General features: G+C 31.0%; 1 protein-coding gene across 1 annotated transcript; it reads right to left on the bottom strand.

The window, feature by feature from the left end:
* Positions 1 to 4,069: 4,069 nt before the first annotated feature.
* On the bottom strand, positions 4,070 to 7,117 carry LOC133831479 (receptor-like protein kinase FERONIA). The gene has a single exon (XM_062261783.1). The coding sequence runs from the start codon at positions 7,082 to 7,084 to the stop codon at positions 4,397 to 4,399; it is 2,688 nt and encodes an 895-aa protein (XP_062117767.1). The 5' UTR covers positions 7,085 to 7,117; the 3' UTR covers positions 4,070 to 4,396.
* Between the last annotated feature and the right edge of the window lie 13,996 nt (positions 7,118 to 21,113).

Here is a 21,113-nt window from a genome sequence, read left to right as displayed (position 1 = left end):
ACAACTTTACTAATAAAGTCCGTTCAAGTTGATTGTTGATGGTTAAAGTTTTGCTATCGGTGTGAATCATAGTCAATATCACCCTGTCATTAGTTTCTTACAACCAAAGCAAAAATTATTGGGTATTTCAGACCTAATCAACAATCTGATTGCCCGCAAGATGTTCCAAGATTAACAATTTTACTAACCAATATTGTTCTTCTTGACTGTTAGTGATCAAATTTCTGCTATCGGTATGAATCATAGTCGATCTCACCCTAGGGTAGTAGTTTCTTACTACCCTTAGCTAATTATGGAGTATTTCAGACCTAATTAATGGTCTTGTTATGGTCGATGTGACTCAAGATTAACAAATACACTAATTAAACAAATTACATTAATAGACTTTTAGTGGCGCATTTCGTGAAAAGCGCCGGTAAAGTACTTATAGTGGCGCATTTCACGAAATGCGCTGGGAAAAACACTTGCAACAACGCATTTTGTGAAATTTGTCAGCAAAAGTGCCTAAAAATTTTATAAACTCGATGTGCAATCATCACCGATCTTATCTCAAGATAGTATTTTTTTGACAACCTTGGCTAGTTATGGGATATTCCAGATCTAATAAATGGTTTGATTACGTCTGAGATGTTCCAAGACATGCAATTTTACTAATAAAGATCGTTCAAGTTGACTATTGATAGTTAAAGTTCTGCTATCGATGTGAATCATAGTCAATCTCACCTTCGGGCATTAGTTTCTTGCAACCAAAGCACAAATTATGAGGTATTTTAGACCTGATTAACAGTCTAGTCGCCCGAGGGATGTTCATAGATAAACATTTTCACTAACAAGATTGTTCTTGTTGAATGTTAGTGGTCAAAGTTCTGCTATTGGTGTTAATCATATTCGATCTCAACCCAGGACAGTAGTTTCTTGCAACCTTGGAAAATTATAGAGTATTTCAGATCTAATCAATAATCTGATTTATCATGGGATATGCCAAGATTAACAATTTCACTAACCAAGATTGTTCTTATTGACTATTAGTTGTCAAAGTTCTCCTATTGGTGTGAATCATAGTTGATCGCACCCCGGGGTAGTAGTGTTTTGCAACCTTGGCTAATTATGGAATATTTTAAACCTAATTAATGGTCTAATTATGGCTGATGTGACTCCATATTAACAATTATACTAATTAAACAAATTACATTAATAGACTTTTAGTGGCGCATTTCGCGAAATGCGCCGTAAAAAGTATTTTTAGCGATGCATTGCGAAATGCGCCGACTAAAGTTGAGCAGGAAAATTCTCGCCTTGCCCTATTCGAAACCCATGTGGGAAAGATTTTTTCCAACACGTTTCACCTAATGCGCCGGCAAAAGTTCACATTTTAATTATGGTAGTTGGGTTGACTTTTGCTGGCGCGTTTCGTTGCGTTGGCAAAAGTCAAAATTATGCCGACAAAAGTCTCATTAAATGAAACGATGTCGTTTTTAAATAGGACAGTAGGGGCAACTTTTTCCAGTGCAACTAAACACGCACGGAAAAGGTCTTAGCGATAACAGAGTCGCCCACCCCTTCTTCTCCATTTCGAAATTTTTAATGTCTTTTCTCCTTCTCTCTCTCTCTCCTCTCTCCCTCTCTCTGGTTTCATGGCCCTCGCCGCCCCTTTCCCACCCTTCTCTGCCCCTCTTTGTGCCTCTCCCTCTCTGTCTCTTTGTCCCTCTTTGCCCCTCTCCACCCTACGCACAACCTCCACCACAACCATCCATGGTATTATCATTTGATTTTTTTTTATTTTAATTGTTTAAATATATTTTTGTTTGCTAAGTTATTTTTTTAGGGATTGCCAAGAGCCACTGTGAAAGAGCCCCCAAGCACCTCTGCCCCTCCGCCGAACCCCCACTATAATTTTTTCCATATTTTTTGTCAATTATATATTTTCTAATTTTTTTGTTAATATGTTTTTTTATGTGTATATATATATATATGTATGGGAGCACTCTTAATGGTTACTTTAATATTAACCATTAGATTAAGATCAATGGTCCATATTTATAATTGTTAATTAATATTTCTAAAAATAAATTTTAATTTTTTTAAATTTTTTGAAAGGCTACCTGATTCCATGGTGATCACATATTTATTAAATTAAAAAATTAAAAAAATCTTATTTAAGCATTATATATGAAAATTCGAAATTAATGTAGAAATTTTTTTTTACCTGTTGGTGACTTGCTATACCAAGTCACTATGTTGTCACATTATCATAATTGTTAGTACCCATCTATGGGTAGTAACCATTGAGAAGTGTTCCATATATGTATATGTTTAAAAAAAATCATATTATTTGTGTAGGATGTTTTTGTGTTATTAAAAAAATAGATATTGTATATATTTTTCTTAGGTATATATGTTTATAAAATTGTATGTTTTAGATAAATATGTGTATGTATGTTTTGTATATGTTTTTTTAAGATAAATATGTGTATAATTAATTTTGGTAGGAAATTATTATTTGTTATGATTTTATTTTTTTGCATGTTCTCGGAATATTCTGGATTTGTGTGTGTGTAATTTGCAGGTTTTAAAATTTTTTGGTAGTTAAAAATATAGTGGTTATGCTGCCTAAATTTTTTTACACTTAGAAAAATTAACATTAATTAGTCAAATACTTAATTATTATCCTTAATTTTTTTTCATCATTTTATTTAAAATAATGTATAATTTTGAGAAGAAAAAACACTCTTTTTAACAAGTTTTTATATATTTTTTTATGTTAATTTTTTATTTAGATATTTAATTGTAATATAGTATTACTAATTTATTTATAACGAAAAAAATAAAATTACATATGACATAATAATTTATTCTTGATTAACACATCATAATTTTATATTTGAAAAATAAGAAACCATAATTAACTACATTTTCTTTGTTAATTATAGATAGTTTTTTTTTTTTGCAAATATTATTCTCACTTAATGATAATTAGGGAGACAAAGAGTCATGGAATTATGACTATCATTTCCCTCAATATAAGATAATTATTAATGTTTTCTTAATTATTTTGGTTGAAGATACGGAGCGACAGAAGGTGCTGGATGAGTGCTAGGAATCGTTGGTCACCAGTTATTATGAAGATGACGATGACGATGGTGCAGCTGACAAAGGGAGGGATGATGAGCACACCACTAGCCATTTGTAGACATTTTTTCTTTATTTCTAGTTTATATTATTAGAACACAATGTATACTTTAATTTAGTACGCTACTTTATTATTTTTATGTTTAGTGGAGACAATTAACATTAATAGTTATAATTTAATTTTTAATTATTACAAATGAATTTTTATTAAATAAATTAATATAATTACTAAATTAATTAAAAATGAGTAAAGAATTAATTCAATGTAAATTAAAATTATTAAATAAAAATAAATATATATTACTTTTTCTAGCGCAAAATTGCGTCGGCAAAAGACTTTATTTGTAAAAATAAATAGACTTTTGCTAGCGCAAACATAAACTTCTTACCCTTTATCGGTGCAATTTTATGCCATTAAAAAGTGTCACTTTTGCCAGCATGATTTTGTGCTGGCAAAGGCTAAGATTTTTTCCGGCACAAAATTGCACCGGCAAAACTGTTTTTCACAATTTCGTACAAAATTTTTTCCTTGGGATGACTGTTATTTTGCCAACGCATTTCGTTTTGCGCCGGCGGAAATCTTATTAGCAACAAAATCTGTCGATGCAAAAATGCGTTGGCAAAGCCGAGACGACTTTTTGCCGGCGCAAAAACGTGCCGGCAAAAGTGTTGTTTTTTGTAATCATGTTTAAGTGGATAGACGCTTCATTAAAGAAAAAGTTAATGAAAAGGAACTATGTGTTGTATGCTTTCCTAGCAAGCAACAACAAGCTGACTTAATGACTAAAGGACTAGTAGAAAATATTGTATAAATGAGTATTTACTTGATATTTTTCTAATGTGAAACCAACTGTATAAACTCTAATTAGATTATTTAGTTTTAGACTAATTGATTTACACTAGAATATCTATAATTACTCTAGAATATCTGGTATTCAATACCGAATTTATTTATACATGTACGGTGCCTATTTAAAAGCCTCATTCTCTATTAATAAAATTATTAGAGGCTAATTTTCAACATTATCACACGACACAATTAAGGTAAATACGAATACGCTGCAATTATTAAACATGCAAAAAACTCAAACACAAATATGACAAGGTTATTAAAAGTGTCATCCAAACCCATTTATTTTGTGTCATTTTCGATTTGTGTCATCGTGTTGAGTAAAAAATGTCTAACCCTAATTACCATGCACTATAATCGTTCTTCTTTCAATTGGTCTTTGATCAGACCACATAAGACATTCGTTCATTTATCTAATTATCTCCCATTCGGATAATCAGTTATCTCGGAGAACACAGTCTCAGACATTCCTTTTCTTGAATCGTCTCCAGTAGAACCCTGCTGGCTACTACTGATCATTTTAGTCATGGCACTGCATTTTGACTCAGTTGTGTATGCCCAGCTACAAATAGACGACCCATCGCTGTCGTTGCTATAATTTTTCAAGAGAGTCACCTCTTCCTCAGCCATTGTTTTCACTATGTTCTCACCAATAGCGCCGTTGCCCTCCGCATTCTGCTGTAACTGCATTGCAAACTCAAGGCTCCACACGATGTCCTTCATTGACGGTCTTTCGGTCCCGTTATCCAGCATACATTGCACTGCTAACTCACCATATTTCTTCAAGCATTCTGGTACAATATTACTCGTCAAATATGGGTCAATAATCTCACGGAGTGTTCCTTTCTGATAGCAACTCTGTACCCATTCGGCAAGGCTCACTTGTCCCTTCTCTGCTGTCCTTACTATAGGTTGCCTACCACATAGGACTTCGCACAAGACAATACCAAATGAGTAAACGTCGGACTTTTCTGTCAGCTGTTGACGCTTGTAGTATTCCGGATCCAAATAACCAACACTGCCCTTGACAACTGTGGTGAGGTAGCCTTTGGACATGTTAGCGGAGCCTGTTTTTGACAAACCAAAGTCTGAAACCTTGGCCACCCATTTTTCATCCAGCAGGATATTTGTAGTTTTGACGTCACGATGGATAATTGTGTACTTTGTCCCTGTGTGGAGATGGTGCAATCCATGAGCTGCTCCAATACAAATCTCGAGTCGTTGTTTCCAGGAAAGAGGTGGGTTTCCAGTGTTGTAGAGATGGTCACGGAGGGTCCCATTGGCCATGTATTCGTACACGAGAATCATCTCGCGACCTTCGTTGCAGTAGCCGATCAGAGAAACTAGGTGGCGATGGCGAAGATGGGAGAGCGTCTCGATCTCAGTCTTGAACTCGTGGACCCCTTGTGATGACTCGGGTTTCAGCCGCTTGATGGCAACTGGGAAGGTCCCATTGTTGACGTGCCCTTTATACACGTTTCCAAATCCTCCAACCCCAATAATGAAACTATCTTCGAAGTTGTTTGTGGCGTCTATGATCTCAGCCAATGAAAAGTAACGACACCGATCAAATGGCAATGATGATTCTCCGGTCTTGCTTGACTTGGTACTGGAGAAGGAATTGCGCCCTGAGCTTTTGAATTTTCTACCTTGCCGGAGAAATAGGTATCCAATTACGCAGAGCAAGACAACGCAGCAAACTACACCAATGGAAATACCAATAATCTTTGCTAGATGATTTCCCAACTTCCGAAATGGTTGGTTTGGTTGCTTCGCCTGCGGAACAAGGTCAGGATTCAGACCGGCGAGATTTCCGTTGAAGTCGCTTAATTTGAAAATTTCCACGCCATTCAAGATGGCATCAGTGAAGAGAGTCATCGTATCATCTGGGTTTGCTTGCAGTGCAATGGAGAGGTTTAGTTTCTTCTTCTTTGGTATATCCATTAAAACAATGTAATCTTTATAATATGGAACGTATATACCACCACTCCACCGGATCACGTCGAAAGGCTTTTCTGCGGTTTGATTTGATATGAAAATTGAAAAAAGCCGGTAGCCGGTTTCGTTCATGACCGCTACAATCTCACAAAAGTGCAACCTTACCATGTATTGAAATCCGGAATCTACAGGGAATTCCCAAGTTAGGTTGTATTTCTTATTTGCATTTTTATCAGCCCCCATTGACCGAGCAGTTCTGTAAACGTCTTCAGGTGCGATGAAATCTTCAATAGCTGTGAAACGAAGGTTGATATTGGCCTGAAGTACAGGTTCAGTACTCCTCCATGCTTCCTTTGTCAGGTAGTCGTTTTCGCTTCCGATACCCTCCCATTTGCGGTAGAAACCGGTAGTGTCCTGGGATGGAGGGATCTCTCGTCCACCAACATTTAGTCGATACACAGTTTCTAGAGCGGTGTGGTTATTAAAGTAGTACAAGCCATCTTGTCCAATAATTTTAAGGCTGCCTGCTGTTTTTTGGTTCCAGAAATAGAGATCGACGGGCATCGATACGACTTCAAGTCCGTTGACAAAAGCGAACGCCTCTCGGTTTGAAAAATCCGGAGCAAAAGTTACGGTCAAATTTGAATGTTCCACGGTTACACAGAATTCTTTGACTATTATGTCCTCTGAAGAAAAAGAAGTGCTAAAGTATCTCAGTAGAGTGTATTGTCCGGCTTTTACGGTGAAGAAGGCTTTGGAGGGGTCGAATTTTCCGTACTGTGATGCGTAGAAGTGCAGACGAATGAACTTCGGTCCGGAAACCACCGGTATGGTGTACTTGATTTCAGAATGTGAGAGACGTGCCGTTTTGTAAGGATCCTCAACTCTTTGGTTAAGATCCGATGGTAAGCCAACTGATGCATTATTTTGGCCTTCTAATGTGTGAAAAAAAATTGAGTTGTTGTCGTCTCCGTCCCAGCTTCGTCCATCGGGTGTTGTGGTGTTTTTTCCAGTAGAGCCACAAGCAAGGGCTATGTTCTCCACGAGATGGTAAGGAAGTGGCTTACCATAAGCAAAATTGTGGAAGATTATTAAGAAGAGGTAGAATGGGAAGAGAATCATCTTTATGTTGGTCAGACAAGCATATTTGTTACGGGTATTTTTCATGCTTGATTTATTCGAACTCTAATGAAATTCAGACTATATAAGTAGGATTATCTCTAAATTTTATATGAGTAGGATGAAATTTCTAACTTCTCAATTACTGTCAGTCTAAGTGGAAAATGATTCAAAATGTTCCATATTAATACTGACACGTGTTGATGAACTGTGGACATTATTGACACGGGTTGATGAACTTTCTATTTGATCAAATGAAGCTGTTTCCCTTCCGAGTATAAAAGTGCTTCATCGCCAAACACTACGTCACCACATGAAAGTTAAATATATAATGGTGCAATTCAATTTGAAGACCATGTAATTTAATTTAATAATTAATATTAAGTGCTGCTAAAAATTATAGGAATCTGCCTCATTAGTGTAGGCACCTCAAAATGCCTAATAGCAAAACTCTAATTTGACCAGTTATAATATAAATAATATTTATTTTAAATATTTGAATAAGATAAAAATTAAAACAAAAAATGTATAAAACTTGTTAAATAGTTTTCTTTCAAAAAAAATTATGAAAACAAGATAAAATAAAATTATGGAAATTAACAAAAAAAAAATGAAATTAAAGAATGTCAAAAATAATATTGAGAAAAAATGTTAAAAATAATTTTTAAAATTAATGTTTTTAATTAATAAGGACATTTATATATTTTTTAGTGCAAATACTATGCCCCTTTTAATCTTTTAGTGGGTTAATACAGTTGCCATCCTTGTTGTGCAAAAATACTTAATTAGATTTTCTATTTAGTTAAATGATAATTGAGACTATGTATTGCAAAATAGTATCCTAACTCAAATTTTAGTCAATTTTTAAAAAAATATGAATACAATTCCCTTCTATAATTTGGTTAATAAACAAATAAGACTATAATTTTTTTTTTTAAATATTAAAATATATTTAAATTAACTAAAACTTAAAAATAATTTTCATAAAAAAATTAAAAGTAAAATAAAAATAAACCCAAATTTTTACAATAAAAAATCAAAATCAAAATATAAAACACGAATTTATCAACAAAAAACTCTTATTTTACATCATCACATTCATATTCGCAAATCAAAAATTAAATAATGCAACTCTCTCAAATACGACATCCTTAGATTCAATCAACTAGAATACAACCAAGAATATTGAACCCAAGACCCATTCATGCCCCAAAGCAATATCTAAACCATAAAACACACATTTGGTGAAACATAATTAGCTTAACACAACTAAAATCAAATCAAGAACAACTAAAACACCATAAAAAAAATTAATCAAAAATCAAATTTATATTAAACAAATTACTCAAATAATCTAGCAATAAAAATAATTAATAATTTTTTTTAAATAAAACTAACCAAATGTGTACATTTTTTGTACCTAGTATATTAATAAATCATATTATTTATACATAAGTGGATTATTTAGAAATTTCAACAATTCTTCCACAAACTATTAAATTAATATTTTTAGTTTGTTCTTTATTTCTTACAAAATTATTTTTGATACTATAATGCTTATCATATTCAAAACTAGGTTAGAATTAAAATGATTTAGGTAGATAAGTTTTTCTTGAACTTTACGTAGCAACTCATTTTTGGTTCGACCTTGTCCTTACAAAGTATCAATATTCAATTAAAGATTTGTGCACTTGTAGGTTGAATATTTTTAAAATGTACTACTTTCTGGTCCAACATGGTGGTTGGACCACAAGCCTATTATTGTTTAGTTCTCTAGGGAGGATACTAATAAGAATGTGAAAAGGACAAAAAAACAAAAGAAATCTAGGGTCCATTTTGAAGAGGTATGATGTAAGGATGAGAATTCTCCGTCAATCATTACAGACTCTTGGAATAAGGCTAACTAGAGTGTTAAACACTACTACAATATATAGAATAGGGGACTCAATTTCATGTCATGCTCTATAGTTCCACGACATGAAATGTTTGAGAGAACATTTTATGTCTTCCAAGTAAGGATTTTATGTCTTACTTTGGAAGACATAAAATCAATTGTGAGACGTTAAAGGTATTTTAATTATTTATTTGTATTAAAATAGAGAATTTATGACTTCCCAAAAAAGAATTTCACACTACTACAAAAACGGGCTTTCCCGACAGTTTTTAACTGTCGCTATTAAGCAATGATGACAGTCGACTAACTGTCGTATTTGCCTATGTCGGCGTAGGGGTAACTACGCCGACAGTTAATACGTGTCGTCGTTGCTGGCAACGCCGACAGTTATTAGGTGTCGTCGTTGCTAGCAACGCCAACAGTTAATAAGTGTCGCTATAACATTAAATTTATATATATAATAATTTTTCGATATATATTTTTTAAAACTTTTAATTATATTTTTAACAACTGAAGTTTGATATAAATTTAAATAAAAAAATTATTCACATAATTAATTATTATTACCATAACTTGTAAAAAAAATTATATTTATCATAATAAAAATTTATATACATACAACATTTATTCATACAATTGAAATGTAAATAATACATCAAATCCCCATGAGACTAAATAAGTCTCAATGAAAATTCATTATAATTCTCAATAAAAATTGATTATTCTCGATGTAAATAATACATCAAATTCTCACTGTACATAATTCTTACAAGCAAGAAAGAAAATAATATCCAACAACTTGAAGAAGAATTTCGTGTTGCCTTGGTTCTCTTATATAATTGTCTTGGTTCTCTTAAATATCCAAGTAGAGTTTTAGCCTACAATACAGAATAAACACCATTAAAGTTAAACCAAAACTAAAATAAATAGAAAACTTGAGGTTGCAGAAGAAATAAAAAGGATGACTGTGGTTTTCAGTCACAAAAATAATTTATATAAAAGTTGTATTTTTCTTATCAAATTGGACAGCCTCATGGCTTAAGTAGTTAGTCTTAATTCTTTAAACTAAGGAATGCATACATGTCGGCGTTGGGGTCAATAGCGACAGTCAAAAGCAACAGTGACAGTTATTAGCTGTCGGCGTTGGTCTCTATGCCTATAGTTTTTAACTGTCGGCGTACAGTCCCGTTAAGCAATTACGACAGTCAACAGAGTTGACTGTCGTTATTGGGTGTCGGGAAAGCCCAGTTTTGTAGTAGTATCATGTGAAATACCCCTATACCTTTTCCCAAAATTGAAATTTTGATCTAACATCGTTTAGAAATAAAAAAAAAAGTTCATGAGCAATTAATATCAATCTATATTTCAGATAAAAAAAATGTATATATATTGATATCAGAAAGGTAAATCAACAATAATCACCAAGGAATTGTTCACCAAGTCTTGAAGAAAATCGAGAGAAACCTCCTAAGGGTACTTACATGCAAACACTTCGATGCTCATGTTAATAAAGATTCTCTCTGAAATCTCACAAGAAAAGCGTAGAAGTGGACAGTGAATCCAATGCCCTATTTATGGTCCCTTGAAATGTTATTTATAGATATCGTAAGGCAATTAAAGTATTCTAAAGAGTCTTGATTGATAATAACTGTAACGTCCCAAATTTGCTATTAAAGTTGAGTGCCTTGATTACTATGCCTAGAGGGCATAATCAGAGTTTTATGTGGAATTAATTGAATATATGTGTGATTATGCTGTATAGATTATTTATATGGTAATGTGAATATTTATGCATGTGTTATGTGTATTAAATATGCATGGGGCCCGTTTTTGTAAATTAGGGCATGATTGTAACTTTTGACTCGTTGAGGGTATATTTGCATAATATATGATTTATGAGTGAGACCACAATGTTATGGAGATATATTTGAGATGTATGGTCTGAGGCGATCCTAGTGAGTGGGTTAGCGGGGAAACTCACAACGGGGTCAAATACTTGGTTCGGGGAGAGCCTAGGAGTATTTTGGGAAACTTAGTGCGTAGTCGGGATTTATCGGGTAAGGGGTAGTTATTTGGTGATTATTTGGGCATGTCAGAATTAATTGGGAATCTATAGTGCTATTTGAGAATTAGCGGGAAATGTGGCTAAAGCGTTTTGCCCTTGGGGGCATGAAAGGATAAGGGTTTGAGCAAGGGACATTTTGGTCTTTTGTGCCAAGGGATAGAGTTAGCCTTGGCTAGAGGACCCCAAAAACTAAGAGAAAAAAAAACCAAAATACTCTCAGCTCGCACTCACTCTCTCTCACGTTCATCTCTCACTCTCTCTCATGTTTGGAGCTTTGGGGAAAATTGAAGGAAAATGGGCAGTGATTTTCTGAGGTTTGAGGCTATGATTGAAGGCTGGAATTTGGGGTAATTAAGGTTCAGTTCAAGGAGTTGAAATCATTATTGAGCTAAGCTCTAATTTTTTTTATTCAAGTATTTGACTTGGTTTTAAGTATTAGCATAGGTTTGAGTTTATAGAACATTAAGTTATAATTGATATGTTTTAGAGGCTATGGGTTGTTACTTGCTGATTAGTTGAGTTGCTGGTGTTGTGTTGGTGGTTGAAATAGGTTGAAATATTGTCTTTAGAGGTTTTGGTTGAGGGAAAACGCAAGAGAAGTGCTAAAAAATATGGGTTCTTAGGGTCGTGTCGCGACCCTGTTCTTTGGGCACTGCGACCCGCGTGAACCCAGGACCTGGGTTTTTTATTTTGGCCTAGGCGCACCGCAACGCCCTTAGGCAAAAATGGTCAAATAAGGCTTTTTAGCTCGGGAACTAAACCTTTAGGACTTGGGAAGGATTCTACTACCCGATTTAGTAGAATTCGAGGTCCCAGAGGCTAGTACGTTATTCCGAGGCTTTTAATTGGTTTAGGTTTTGATTGTTATCCACTATTGCGTTGGGACTAGTTTATACCGCTAAGGCTCGTGATTTAGGATTGTGCTTGGGATCGCTTTATACTGTCAACTCGAGACTCAAGGTAAGAAAACTGTTTGTGCGCGTAGAGCAGGGCATGGCCCGAATATCTATGCTTGTATTGTGCTTAGTGCTATGTGTAAATTTTTGTAACTATTATGTCCTATACATGTTTGTGACTGAGAGGCAAGGTCCGGGATCGACAATAAGCATGCTAAATGCAGGCCGCCATGGCAGAGCCATCTAAGGGTGTTGTACTCACCCCTTCAGTTAGGCTCGCGAACTTGGTGCTTGGTAATGCACCTTGACCGGTGTAGGCCGTTGTTGTGAATTTTAATGGAACCATGTGTTTTGTTTGTTGTGTTTGATTAGTTATGCACTTATTGAAATAAATTATTATATGTTATGCTGGTGAAATTTTCTTGCTGGGTCTTGGCTCACGAGTGCTCTATGGTGCAGGTAAGGGCAAGGAAAATGTCAACCAACCATGAGTTAGAGGGCTTGGAGCGGTGCGTACATGTTTGGCCTACCTGGCCGCCACGGTTGGGGTACCATTGAGGAGCACAGTGTAATGTCTGATTTTGTCGCCTAGGTCGACTATATAGTGATTTTTGACTTGTAAATATGTCTTAAACAACATTTTGAGATCCCAATATAACTCTTTTATGATTTTAATGAAATTTTAAGTCTTTCACATGGAATTTTTATAAAATGAGTCTTTACTTTAATTTAATTACACTTTTGGGTCTAATACTTCAATTAGCGAGTCAAATGCATGTTTTAAAACCACATGTTAACAACTCTAGATTAGTAGGGTGTTACAATAACTAACTTGACAGTGTTGATCAAGTGAGAACTAACTCTATCTGACCCTCTAGGGTTTAATTTGATCAACCTTTAGAGGATCGAGCGAGCTACAAGTATTATCCTTACCAAACCTATTCCCAGTATCTGTTGAATATTAGTAATTTAAAGTATAATTAGTTAAAACTCATACTTAAATATGTAATATATTTATTTAAATACGTGAATAAATTTGGTCCAAAGAGGTTTTTCTTATAATAATTTTTTTAATCTAAAAAATTTATAAAATTAAGAATTTAAAAAATAAGATAGAAACCATCATTGTTTTGAGGTGTGAAATTTATTACTTGAAAAATACGAGTAACAATATATAATTAAGAAACTTAATTTCGTTTTGGATTTATACCTTGTTGGACCATGTGTTTTGACAAATTACTTTTTCAACCCTATGTTTTGTAAAATAGTTAAAATAGAACCCTAAAATCGATTTTGGTTAAAGTTTTTTTTTAACAAAATCACTAATAATTAAAAAAAAAGTAACAATTCAGAACAAAAATACAATTATTATTCCTAATAATTGTGTTGTTATATTTAATTTTTTGTTCATCAAAATTAAGTTTCAGGGTACGTTTAAACCATTTTATAAAACACATGATTCAAAATGTAATATATCAAAATAAAAAGGTTCAAATATGTAATGAGACAAAACAAAGAGCCGAAAAAAGTATAAATCCTTTTTTTTTCCCTTTTTCATTAAAATTAGGACAAGTACTCATTTAGTACCAGTGGCAGACCCATGTTAAACCTAGAGTGGGCAACTATCCATGTTGAAAAAAAAAATTAACTTATTTATATAGTTAATAACACAATAATTGTTGTTGTAGGGATTTTGTACCCATGACACTAAGTCATATATGAAGCAGCTTAACCATCTAAGCTAATGTTTTAATTTGTATGTTTTCGCTTAAGTAATATTTAATAAGAAATAAACACAAGTTCTCACCAAAAGAAAAGGAGAAATACAAAGTCTCACATTGTTTAAATAGTAAACTTTGCTCTAATTTATTTCTATATAATCACTACATTTGAATATTTTTAATTAAAATGTATGTTATAGATTTTGAAACATTTATTGTTTTGAATTTATTAGATTTTTTCCCACCCTTAAGTTAAAAGTATTTACGTCCACCCTCGAGTTAAAACCTTGATCCACCACTGCTTGGTACCTTGTATTTTTTGCAAAGTATCAATTTGGCACCCTTTATTATGAATATTTCTCATTTGGTATGCAAATCACTTATAAATGGTACCCTTCACTTGAATTTGGTCAACATATATTTCATAATGACCATATTATCCTTAGTTATAAATAAATGAAATAATTTTTTTAAAAATATGATGCACATGTCGTAGTATAATTGGTCCTACTCTTATATTTATATTAAATTAACTTTAAAATTATAAATAATTAAAAACAAAACAAATTAAAAAAATTTGGATGCAGGGTTTCCAGATTTCCATCTTCTTTAACACTCGTTCTCTTTCTATTCTTCCTCTCCATCTATTATCTTTACTATAAGGGAACGAACAATCCATACCAAAGGCAGAGGAGTTGCGACAAAGCTTTAAGGGGCAGGTTGAAGGCAACGCTGGACGTAGGAGACTTCAATTCGATGCAACGTGGCGACTAAGTTGGGCTGGGGCAATGGGGGGTAAGGGCAACAATAGATCTAGTTCGTGGAGGTACAACTTAGCTGACAACAATGAGGGAGCTTAAATTGGGTTTGATATTTTTTTAAAAAAAAATTATACATATATGAATCTAAGACCTGTTTTATTTTTCTATTTTATTTTTGGGTTTGAGATTTTGTGTCTATATAATGTTGAAACAGGTTTGAGTCTTTATTTTTTTTTTATTGTTTATGATTTTAGTTTGGGAATTTGATTTGGGGTTTTGATTTTATTATGGATTGTTTTGAGATTTTTTGAAAAGATTTGATTAAATTTTGATATGAACTAAAGAAAAAGAATAGCAAGAAGATGAAGATGAAGTTTTGTTGTTAAATCTAGTATTAAGTTTTTTAAATTATTGTGGTTGAATATAATTATGTTTTTTTGTTGTTTATTATTTAAAATATATTTATAAACTATAAAAATAAATTAAATCTAATTAATTCATTAATTAAGGGTAATCTGGTCATTATGAAAAATTTGTTGAGCAAATTTGAGAAGAAAGTACTATTTTTAATTGATTTACAAAATCGAGCATACCAAATGAGAAATATTGATAATAGATGATATCAAATCCATACTTTGCAAAAACTCATAATACTAAATGTGCAAATTCCCTTAAAATTATTATTTTGATTAAAGAAATCCCCCTGAAAATATGAATAAAACCAAAAAATTATTATTTATTAAAATACAACAATTACTTTGAGAAGCTATTTTTTTTTTATGAAAGGTATAAAAGTATTAAACTAATGAGGAAGTGAACAAAAATGAATAATGGGTTAAATCACACATTATAGTGGGTAAATAATGAAAAATTAATTGTACAAATTATGAAATAAATAAAATTAGCAAATACTTATTTAAAGAAATAAGTAAATAGATTAAATATTTTTGCAGTTTATTTAATATTGTAATTCACACAAAGAGCTTGATGTTAGGCAGTAGTGAATCACATTATTTGTACATGTTGACGCACTTTCTTTGATAAATGTTTCGTTGCACAACTTTTATTGCATATGCGATGGGTGTCGACAAGCACGAATTCACTATTAGTTAGTGGATGGTATAATTTGGATTGCCCAAGGACAAGGAAGTTGGATTGGTGAAGTTTTCTTTGCAGTTGTACTGTAGACTCACCGAAATATATACATATATAAATAAATATATATTTATATTTATATTTATCTTCCAAATGCACTACAGAGAAAAGGTTGATGTGAACCAAACAAAATACTGTTTTGTAATTTTTAATCATATGCTAGTTGATATTAGGCACTGCCTAGTTACATGGTTGTGGTTTATATGCGCATTATCGAGGGAACTTTTTCCGATTAGTCTCACAAGTAAATGTCGGGACACAAGTAATTAAATAACCGGTGAAATAATCTTACTTTTTTTTAAGTCAATATGAACCACTAAGATAATTTGCAATTTGGTGGGGCAATCCTAAATTATACATTGAGACTGAATAGTCAATGTCGGTAAGCTTGCATATGGCAAACATCATTGTCTACACAAGATTTTAGTGCCATTAGCCAGGTAGATTCCAACGACGTAGATTAACAAGCCAAATCTGACGTGGTTGTCACTGACTTGATACTAGGATCGGCTATATCACATAGGCGGTGGGCGAGTGGGAAACATGATTACCCAACAACTAGCTTGTGTTATTATTCAATTGAGAAAATTGTTGGTGACTTCCATCATTCTAAATATTTAAATATAAAATTTAGAAATTCTGGAGTGTTATTTTGCCCACCTAAATAGTTATAACTCTAAATTTTGTTTATATAACTATGCTCATTGTAGTTATAAAATAATTATGCCCATTGTATATGGAAAATTTGATATTATATGCATAATAACTTAGTAAATTTTTTTAATATGCTACCATAATTTACTATCCCAAATATATGACAATTTTAATTTTTTAGACAAAAATACCTCTAACATCAAAATTGCATCGAAAAAGCATCGTTTGTGATAATAATCAAGTTTTCATGATTGCATCGAAATAGCATCGATGTACCATTGATTTGGCATCGAAACACCATCGGCGTCGATGTACAATCGATTTTGCATCGAAATTCCATCGAAAAAGTATCGTTTGGGATAATAATAAAGTTTTCATGATTGCATCGAAATAGCATCGATGTACCATCGATTTGGCATCGAAACACAATCGGCATCGATGTACCATCGATTTTGCATCGAAATTGCATCGAAAAAGCATCGTTTGGGATAATAATCAAGTTTTCATGATTGCATCGAAATAGCATCGATGTACCATCGATTTGGCATCAAAACACCATCGGCATCGATGTACCATCGATTTTGCATCGAAATTGCATCGAAAAGCATCATTTGGGATAATAATCAAGTTTTCATGATTGCATCGAAATAGCAGCAATATAACATCGATTTGGCATCGAAACACCATCGGCATCGATGTACCATCGATTTTCCAGTGAAATACCATCAATTTTTCCTCGAAACATCATCGATGTACCATCGATTTTGCATCGAAAAAATATCGTTTTGGATAAAAATCAAGTTTTCATGATTGCATCGAAACATCATCAATGTACCATCGATTTTTCGATGCAAAATCGATGGTGTTTTGATGTTCTTTCGATGCAATCATAAAAAGTTTTTTTTTTGCCAAAACGTGGTTTTTTTGATGCAAAATCAATGGTATTTCGATTTAAAATCGATGTTACGTCGATGGTGTTTTGATGCAAAATCGATGGTACATCGATGATGTTTCAATACAAAATCGATAGTATTTCGATGCAAAATCTGTGGTACATCGATGCCTATGGTGTTTCGATGCCAAATCGATGGTACATCGATACTATTTCAATGCAATCATGAAAACTTGATTATTATCCCAAATGATGCTTTTTCGATGCAATTTCGATGTAAAATCGATGGTACATAAATGTTGATGGTGTTTCGATGCCAAATCGATGGTACATCGATGCTATTTCGATGCAATCATGAAAACTTGATTATTATCCCAAACGATGCTTTTTCGATGCAATTTCGATGCAAAATCGATGGTACATCGATGCCGATTGTGTTTCGATGCCAAATCGATGGTATATCGATGCTATTTCGATGCAATCATGAAAACTTGATAATTATCTCAAACGATGCAATTTTGATGTTAGGGGTATTTTTGTCTAAAAAATTGAAATTTTCATATATTTGAGATAGTAAGTTATGGTGGTATATTAAAAAATTTCACTAAGTTATTATGCATATAACATTAAATTTCCCTTGTAGTTATACGCAGAAGTATCTTATGCGTATTTATTTTATAAGCACATGAAAAAAAATGTTTGAACTCTAATTTTAATACCATAAATCATTTAGAAAATTATTCAAGGGATCACTAAATAACTACCTTATAAAAATATTTCAAAATATTAATTTATAATTTCTGAGCAATAAAAAATCAGACATTTTATGTTTGGATTTTTTTTTTCATTATAGTGTTCCTAATATAATAAATAATCATAAAAATACTCCATTTTTATCCTTAATTTATAAAATATTCATTTTTCCATACCTAATATTTGGAAAGAAAAAACACTTAGATGCTATTTGGTAACACTTAAAAAAATGGTTTTTTATTTAATTAATTAAAAATTTGACAATTAAACATAAAATGTGTTTGGTAATTCTATTTTTATTTATTATTTTTTAAAATTTTAATTAAAATTTTAAAAATTTTGAAAATATAACCTTTTCACTTTCAAATTTTTTTTAAATCGTTTCGACTTTTTTTTTTTCTTCTCTTCTTTAAATCAACACCTCATATTGTTAAACAAAAAATAAAAATAAAAGTTATCAAACATGTTTATTATTTTTTATTTTTAAAAATAAAAAACAAAAATAATTACCAAACATATTTTTATTTTTGTGTTTAAAAAATTCAAAAATAAAATTTTTACCATACACAACCTTTTAACATTTTAAATAATACAACCTCCCCACACAAAATGTGAAATGAGATCTCTCTTATCCCGAATGTCTTTCTCCTTCCCAGTCCACTCACCCTTCAAATGACATATGTCATCAAATAAAAATGTTATTAAGTCTTGTTTGGGACAATAAAAAAATGTTAATATTTTATTAAGGTTTATATTTTTTTGGATTTTTTGTTTTGTCTCATTACTTATTTCAACCCAAAATAGTTCAAATAGACTCATAAACTCGATTTTGATGAAGAAAAAAAAAATATAACAACACAGTTGGTAGATAGAATGATTGTACTTTTGTTCTAAGTTGTTAGTTTAGTAAATTATTTATGATTTTAGTTCAAAAAACTTGATCAAAATAAGGTTTAAGAGTTTTATTTGAACTATATATATTACAAAACACATGGTTCATAAAGTAATTTGTCAAAACATAATATATATATAGCGAAATTTATGGAAAACATTAGTAAGTAATTTGAAAGGTTCCACTTCATTAACAAAGTAATTTTTTTGTTACTAATTTTATCTCAATTTTGTTTAATCGATAAAAACATGAATATATATATTTGTAACATTTAAAAATATTTATAAATAAAAATTAATTTAAAAAATTTCACATGAAAAATTTATTTAATTTTAATTAAATTAAGTTTTAATTCAATTTAACTTCTAAAACTTAGTTAATCTAAAATTAAATAATTTTTTCATGTTAGAATTTTTAAATGATTTTCTTTTTAAATTTCAAATAATTTTTCAATGTTAGAACTATATATTCTTAAGTTTTTAATTAATTAATTAATTAAAATTAAGAAAAAAATTAGTGTAAAATATGACTTTTGCAATAAAAAACTAATTATTAATTTAAGTGCAATATTTTAAACTACTTACTGATTTTTGCCGCAAAAATAAATTACTTAGTGACTTAAATATAGTCTCTTAAACCACTTACTAACTTTTACCACAAAAATGAAAAGAAAAAAACTACTTAAAAGGTTAAGTACAATTTTTTTTGACTATTTACTAATTTTCACCATAAATTTTCTTACGATATAAAAGTGTTTTTAATTTTATTTATTTTTTTTATAAGTTTTTTTAATATATATGTGTCTTCTATATTTGTTTAGCTACGCAATCTTATCACTTTCAAATTTAAAAGTTTTTTTCTCTTTCTAATTTTCATTATTAAATATACATATTGCCACTATAAAATATTTATTATTTTAAATATCAACCAATATTTATTTATTTTTTTACGTACAAGTGTGGTTTGAAAAATATACTCTTTTGTGTTTGTCAAAGAAAGTTCTCAAAGTGTCAGTTTTTTTTCTTGAAAAGTAAGAGATTGAGAAATGGGATAGACGATTTTATTCTTAAAATGTTGGACCACTAAATCTCCTAAAATGTGAGCATTTACCACCTTAGAAAAAAAAAATAAAGGTCAAAATTTCATCATCTGACATAATATCAAAAACATTTGTACATTGCACCACTGCATTCGAACTCCAGCTCCATTAATAATAGTGGTATTGCTGTTGTTGTTCCCCTTCATATTCTATGCTATTAATGTATATATATATATTATAACATGTAATGATATTAAAATAATAAATATTTGTCCATTGCTTCTAACAATTTACATAGAGAAAATGGCATAACCAAATCTACCAAACAGTAACAATGTTTACTCAAAATAAATCTAAATTATAGACTAACTAATATTTAAAAAAAATAAACTAATAGTGTTAAGTAATATAGTACCTTATAGTAATGTTCATATTTTACAAATAAATTTTGTTATAAGTCTGGTGTCAAACGGTACATAAGTTATTGTGTCATGAGTAGTTGAATTTAAAATAAGATGTAGTATATTATCATATTTAACGACTTATAATATATGCCCTCTGAAATGGTGTTTGGACGCAATATGGTTACTTTTGTCAATGCTTTTTTTTTACGGGTTGTATCAATATGCTCTTAATTATAAATATAGTGAATCACTATTGCCATGATCAAAATTTCTTAAATAAATTTGATACCCACGGAGGATGCAAGAATATGAACGCCTTAAAATACAGTAAGATGAGGGAATAATCTCTGTCTAAAGATAATTAGAGAGAATAATTTGTACAAAGATAACAAATCATTAAATGACTTGTATGAATTTATTAGGAGACAAAAATATTACTGTTTTTTTTTCCCTAATAAGAAATGAAAATCAGGTATCATGGTTGAAATAATTTTTACATTTACTCTTTGCATCGGAATACTTAATTTTTAACTTGGTAAAGTCAATTATTTTTAGAAGAACTAAAAGCGATTTTTGAAAAAAAAAATTATGCACTAAAACTGTTTGGTAAATAGACAATAGCAACATATTTCAGGACCACAGAAGCAAGGCCTAATATTTAAAACTCCTACAACCTAACTTCAAATTTTAATTTATAAGAAAATGTATAATAATTACTTTATGTATACATTAAAAATAAAAGTAGTTGAAATGAATATAAATATAATAATAAAAAATAATTCTTACTAAATATTTTTTCTTTTATTCTATAAACTATTTTTATATATATATTTTATATTTATTAGATATTTAAAAATATATTTTTTAGTAACGAACTACTTAAATTATAGAGTTTTATGAAATATTATAATATTACCTATTATTTATTAAATAAGATTAATAAATTGGCTC

Source organism: Humulus lupulus, chromosome 4 (assembly GCF_963169125.1).
Source record: "Humulus lupulus chromosome 4, drHumLupu1.1, whole genome shotgun sequence".
NCBI lineage: Eukaryota > Viridiplantae > Streptophyta > Magnoliopsida > Rosales > Cannabaceae > Humulus > Humulus lupulus.
The sequence above is the reverse complement of the archived record's forward strand: the minus strand, read 5'-3'. Positions and strand labels throughout refer to the sequence as shown.